At 40.2% G+C, this 6,515-nt stretch overlaps 1 protein-coding gene across 3 annotated transcripts in view; it reads right to left on the bottom strand.

Moving 5' to 3' along the window:
• The window catches only part of lrp8 (low density lipoprotein receptor-related protein 8, apolipoprotein e receptor), a 193,019-nt gene that overhangs the window by 45,277 nt on the left and 141,227 nt on the right, over positions 1–6,515 (bottom strand). For all 3 annotated transcript variants that reach the window (XM_046049282.1, XM_046049284.1, XM_046049283.1), the window contains exons 5-6: positions 4,801–5,175; positions 1,123–1,245 (exon numbers count right to left, since the gene is read on the bottom strand). In XM_046049282.1, the coding sequence (XP_045905238.1) occupies positions 1,123–1,245; positions 4,801–5,175 (498 nt within the window). The remainder of the gene's footprint in view (positions 1–1,122; positions 1,246–4,800; positions 5,176–6,515) is intronic.

Below are 6,515 nucleotides of genomic sequence, written 5' to 3'. Positions count from 1 at the left end.
GTCAAATCAACCCAGGACTTTCACGCAGCAGAACGGCATTCAAATCCAATTTGAAACCAAGTAAATGCTGGGTTATTGTGATTTTTTATGACAAATTTGGAGGGGATGAAAACTATTTACCTGATCATTAAGAACATTAACCAGTAAGTGTAACTGTTATGTGCAGAAATATTCACATCAGCCAGTGTTTGTGATTGAAACACACACAGACACAGCTGTACAGTCCATGGCACCCCATCAAAAAGATACAGCACCCACGTACTGTACTGTGCCGTTTTTGGAAACAGTGAAGAGTAAAAAATCGATTTCAGGTTCACAGCTGCACTTAAAAACACTGGCTTCAAGATACTGCCAGGCAGCATGATGATGACCTTGAGCTTTTCTGTGTGCCACAATATGTAAAGTCAGGGTTATGTGTTAAGTTTCTCATGGGGCAGATTCAACTAGTGCAGCCAACTGCGGCCATCTGTGCCCCTCTCTAGTATATCCCCTGTGAATCTCGTTAGTAGTATTTTAAGTTTTAATTGGGGCCGGCTGTGCTCAGGAGTCGTCCACTGATCACAGGGTTGGTGATTTGATCCCCAGCTCCTCCGGTCCACATGTCGAAGTGTCCTTGGGCAAGACACTGAAACACCTAATTGCTCCCAATAGTCAGGCCAGCACCCTGCATGGTAGCTCGCAACCATCGGTGTGTGAGTGTGTTTGTGACTGGGTGAATGCAGGCATTTACCATAAAAATTGGATAGATTTTTAGGGACTGAGATCCTCTGATAGGGTGTTGCTAGTCATTCCAAGGTCTAGGGTGAAAACCAAAGGAGACAGGACCTTTGCTGTCAAGGACCCTAGACACTGGAACAATCTGCCAGAGGAGATTAGGCTTGCAGAGTCTGTTCCCTGTTTTCTGTCACTTCTTAAGACACATTTTTAATTTGAGCTTGTGTAATGCCTATTTTTATCTTTTATTTTATTCTGACTTGTTTGTTTTATATTGACTGCTGTAAAGCACTTTATTACTTGCATTGAAAAGTGCACAAATTCAAATAAAGCTATTTTTATTATCATTGTTATTATGCTTAGCTTGCTGTTTGCATGTTGAACGGGCCATACTCGTCTGACACTTACCGTTGACACAGCCAGCTTCATCACTGTAGTCCGGACAGTCGTGGACTTTATTACACTGTTTGGTACCGTGGATACAGGATCCATCACCACACTGGAACTCATCAGGTCGACATGTAAGCAGGGCTGGGGGACACAAACCATGCACACATATACATTAGAATTAGATTAATATTACAGTGAAATGTCTATGAAGATTCTCAGTCATCCAGGTCATAGTTATCCAACGAAAGTTAAAGTCAACGGCAACTGGACTTGGTTGAAGATACTGGAAGACGTTTCGTCCCTCATCCAAAGGACTTCTTCAGTTCTGACTGACTGGCATGGAAACTCAGCTATTTAACCTCAGTGTTAACCTCGTTTGCCAGGGTCATCGATGCTGCTGGTTCGTTAGTGTTCCTGGTCGTTACAGTTGTTAGGACTACCGGTGGCCAAGACTGAATGACCATCGTTGGTATCTTCACCTGAGGCCAATAGGTTACGTTTGTTGAGATTCCTGGGAAGTGATGAAAGGACAGCATTGTAAGTGGGGGATAAGTGGTGGTATAGAAGGAGAAGTCCTTTGAATGAGGGACGAAACGTCTTCCAGTATCTTCAACCAAGTCCAGTTGCCCTTGACTTTAACCTTCATTGGATTACAGTGAATATTTCATCTATTGGTTGATAGATTTTGGTTCTTATCATAACACAAGTACACGTAAACACGAGTACACGTAAACTTTTATTCTAATTTCACTTACGTCACTGTAAAGGTAAATGCAACACGCTCACAAACACATATACACAACATGAAGCCCATAATGTCTCTTCCTCAACTGTATTAGGCCAACTTGGAGTGCATTCCAATCCAACAGTAATCAGTCACACACAACTCTTACCTTTAAAGAAAAAGCCCTGGTGGAAAAGAAAACCAGGCAGGTATTCAGTCACTGAAAACCCACATCCAGTGATTGGTTGAGTTTGTGTGTATGTGCAAGTGTGTATGGGTATTTGTTGGTGCTTGCTGTAATGGCAGAGGGCAGGTTTATTTAACTCATTCGTCTTTTTAACTGGCTGTTTAATTATTCATGTGTTGTGTTTTGGACTAGCTCTGCCAAGGGAATGGTGGCAGACATGATCAATTGCTGTGGAGACCACACACACAGTTTCACACCAAGTGAGGACACATTTACAAATGTATGCATGTCCTATAGGTGAGCAGGCACATAGTGACATAAAATGAAACATAAAATGACCTAACTGAAATGCATGTGTGTATACATGAACACACAGGGATTGCTGCTGATTTGCTATGCTCAAACTAAAAATAAAAGATAAACACAAGTTTATACTAAAATTAGCAATGTGTGGAAGACTTAATCCTGTGCCATCACCAAATGTGCTGATTCTTTCAGCCAAATGATTGTATCTGAGCTCAGCTAATTATGATAAATCCCCAAGATGAATAGTAATAATAACGTATGCCATCTGCAGAAAAGTTGGCAGGTGCGAAAGGAGAGAACCATCTACAGATATGATGTGACCATTTCTCATGTCTCCTGTCACTGTTCTTACAGTCATTTGTCTCAGCATGTCTGTAAAATAACACAAGATTATTGAGACAAATGTTTCGAATAAGATGGGAGATAATAACCAGGGGACTGGGTCTGTACGAATGAGCAAAGCTTGACGGAATAGAGGAGGAGGAGAGAATAGACTAGAGATATGCAATGATTCTCACATTTCTCATTTACATTGAAATGTTGCACACACTAAGCTGAGCTCTGAATTACACAGTCATCTAAAACTATAACATCTTGTTTGACACACACCTCCAACTGCCCACTTTTATTCACAGTGTGATGAGCAAGCACAGAGACCCAATCAAATATATACAGTTCACACAGCTCCTGTCTCGTCGTATTGTGAAATAGTGAACACGGTTATTAAGACAGATTATTCCACTGGCATATGTAGACCAGGAAAGAACACTTCACTTGCGGTCACTCTGTCAGCACTATTCAATAATGTTACTGGGCTTGCTTTTGTTTATGTAGATTCAGTTCAGTTCAACTTTATTGTCAGACTCTGGGTCCATTAGAAAAAAATAGAGCATCATCACAGACACACAACACCTCCTAAAATACCAATACCAAAGATACATACACACACATACACCTACCTAGACATACTGTGAATATTATTATTCCCAAAATGGAACCCTTCATATTAATCACAGAACTGGAAAACATATTTTAATTATATCTTACTTTAGCATTCTAGCTAGCAAACTGGTTGCACCTTTTTAGAATAGATGTAATTTGGTAGTGAAGCTGGGGTACTTCATTAGCTTAACACATCTAAACTAAAAGGGAAATATAACTTAACGTAGGCAGAAGTAAGAACAAAAATCCTAGGAGGGCATACTATTTCAGGAAAGCTATTAATAGTATCTAACAATAAGTAGAAGTAAAAATAAAGAGTTGAGGAACAGGATAGTCTACTATAGTTAAAATTAGTGTTGTTCTCATGAGATATTCACATAAAAACCTATCATGCAGAGCATACCTACAAAGTCAATAAATAATAATGACCTGCTGGCTCTGCGAAATTGTGTTTTAAAGAGTATAATTTGACAGTGTTTGCAATGGTCTATACATCATAATAACTTTTTAAAGTGTCTTCGGCATTTGTATTTGCATGAAAATCTGTATATCGGCGACTGCATGTGTAAGCACAGCTATGTTCTCCATGTACACATGTCCGTTGTTTTGTGAAAACGTGTGTGTGTATGGCAGAGCAGTGTGCTTATATCATATCGTATGTGCGAGGCTGCAGTCATCTCCCTGAGTGGTATGTGGGAGTGTGAAGAGGAGACCAGATGGGGGTCTCACTTGATGAAGGACCTTCACCTCCCACACATGCATGCACACACAGAGACTCACACAACAAACACATATGGTCAAACACACTCAGAGGTTCTCCTTCTGCTTTGACAGATCACATGGTTGCATGGCAACACACTCGTGCATCAACATGATAAAGTCAGCATTGATCTTCCTTCAATCATTTGGTGGCCCAACAAGATTTGTCATGTAGTCTTTGATCACGATACACAGCAAGTCAGCCTTTAAAGTATGTTCCTTCCGACATAGTGAGCCACACACACAGTCATTGTTCAAAAACCTGCATTACTGTTGGTATCCATAAATCACTTTCATTAAAGGCTATGGTTGGTATTAACTTTTTAACCCACCAACAATGAATTTACCCTCCTAACAAGTACTTTACATTAAAGAACCATACCATTGCAATTGGATGACATATTCCTTCATTACGATGAACACTACAAATATAACTTACAAGCAAAGCTGTGTCCCTGACCATATGAGGCTATGTCAGGGCTACTCTCCAAAGACTCAAAATGAACCGGCTGGGTTCATTTTAATTAAGGATTAGGTCAATGGTATGAGTCTTATATTGTTTTTTTCACTAGTCTTTGGACAACAACTTCAACTTCTATGGCACCAGGGAAATGCAACTATCTACATTATCAACACAAAAAAATCCTGTTGGTAGATTAATTTGGTCTAATTAAAACAACAGCAGCATTAGTCTTTAGAAGAATTCAGTTACACACTCATTTATCCACCCACTCATCTGTCCATCCACATAAATGCAATATATACACAGCTGACTTACGACAGTTTGCTTCATCCGATTTATCCTTGCAGTCTGCGTCTCCATCGCACTTCCAGTTCATGTGGACACACTCCCCACTCCCACATTGGAACTCCCCCACTGGGCAGCGAGGTTTCTGGGGCTCTGTCCTCCGGCTGCAGCGCTCCATGGACTCGTCTGACTTGTCCTTGCAGTCCGGATCGCCATCGCAACTCCACAGGGCGGGGATGCACTCAGAGTCATTGCAACGGAACTCGTGCTGGCCACAGGTGGGAGCCGAGCACTTTTCCTCATCACTTGCGTCCCCGCAGTCATCGTCGCCATCACACACAAATATTGGTGCCACACACTTCCCATTACGGCACTGGAAATCTTTGGAGGGACAGGCCTTTGCATCTATAGGATGAATGAGGAGGGTGGATAAAAAACAACAGATAATGTAAATTAGAAGTAATCCACTATAAATTTAATTATTATCATTATAGAAGATCTTTTGTAAATAGAGTGAATTTAAGAAAATAAAGTTAGCTGTTCAATTAAGTATGCTTCCAACTGAACTCCTTTTGGAAGCAGACATTAGTACCGGTGGGAGTAGATGAGAGAAAATGTGAGCAAGAGGGACAGATACAGTTAACTTATCACTGCATATATTCAAACTCCTTGGGGAAGTAGAGATATATGAAGAAACATGTCGATCTTCCTTTCTCTGGAGATGGAAGGAAAAGTGTTAAAATTCTGAGTTAATGTCCAAGTTAGTGTCTGGTGAGAGTAAAAGAAGGAAATTCAAATAAAATCAAACTGGTGACTGCTCATGGTGCTGAGGAGCAGTAACTATAAAAAAAATAGATTAAAACCCAGGAAAAAAGCTCACCTTAAGGACAAAAGCAAATATTATGCATTATAAAACAGAAATAAACATGGTGTCAACTGCAACCACAAAAGCTCAACCCTTTAACAATGAATGCAACCATTATTACACTGAAACACACTAGATAATCATGACATCATACTATATTAAGCACAAGGTCGAGAGCATATGTGCAGCAGAAGTCCAGTATGTGGAAACAGGTGTATAATGAGCAGAGTAGGAGCACAGCTGTAGGTGCCTGCCACAGTGCAGAACCCCCCTCCACCACTACATAATAATAATAATAATAATAATCCTTATTTGTAGAGCACTTTTCAAAAACAAGTTACAAAGTGCTTTAACAAGTGTAAAGAATAATACAAAAAAAAAAGATAAGAGCATGAAAATTTAATATAAAATTAATAAAATAAAAGGGATAAAATAAAGTCAAATAAGATCGGGAAAAGCTCTCCTATAAAAGTATGTTTTAAGAAGGGACTTAAAAGAGTTCACTGACTCAGCCGACCTGATTTCCTCGGGCAGGCTGTTCCAGAGCCTCGGGGCCCTGACAGCAAACGCTCTGTCCCCTTTAGTTTTCAGTCGAGACTCTGGAACAGACAACAGACCTCTGCCCGAGGATCTCAAGGTACGTGCTGGTGCGTATGGGACTAAAAGTTCAGAAATATAACAAGGCGAGAGGCCATGAAGAGCTTTAAAAGTGATCAATAGAATTTTAAAGTCAATTCTAAAACATACTGGGAGCCAGTGTAATGAAGCTAAAATAGGAGTAATGTGGTCATATTTCTTTGTTCTGGTTAAAAGCCTGGCAGCTGAGTTCTGGACAGTCTGGAGTCGATCAATAGATTTTTGGGTTAAACAGGTGAAAAGG

The sequence above is a fragment of the Micropterus dolomieu genome, linkage group LG05 (assembly GCF_021292245.1).
Source record: "Micropterus dolomieu isolate WLL.071019.BEF.003 ecotype Adirondacks linkage group LG05, ASM2129224v1, whole genome shotgun sequence".
Taxonomy (NCBI): Eukaryota; Metazoa; Chordata; class Actinopteri; order Centrarchiformes; family Centrarchidae; genus Micropterus; species Micropterus dolomieu.
The sequence above is the reverse complement of the archived record's forward strand: the minus strand, read 5'-3'. Positions and strand labels throughout refer to the sequence as shown.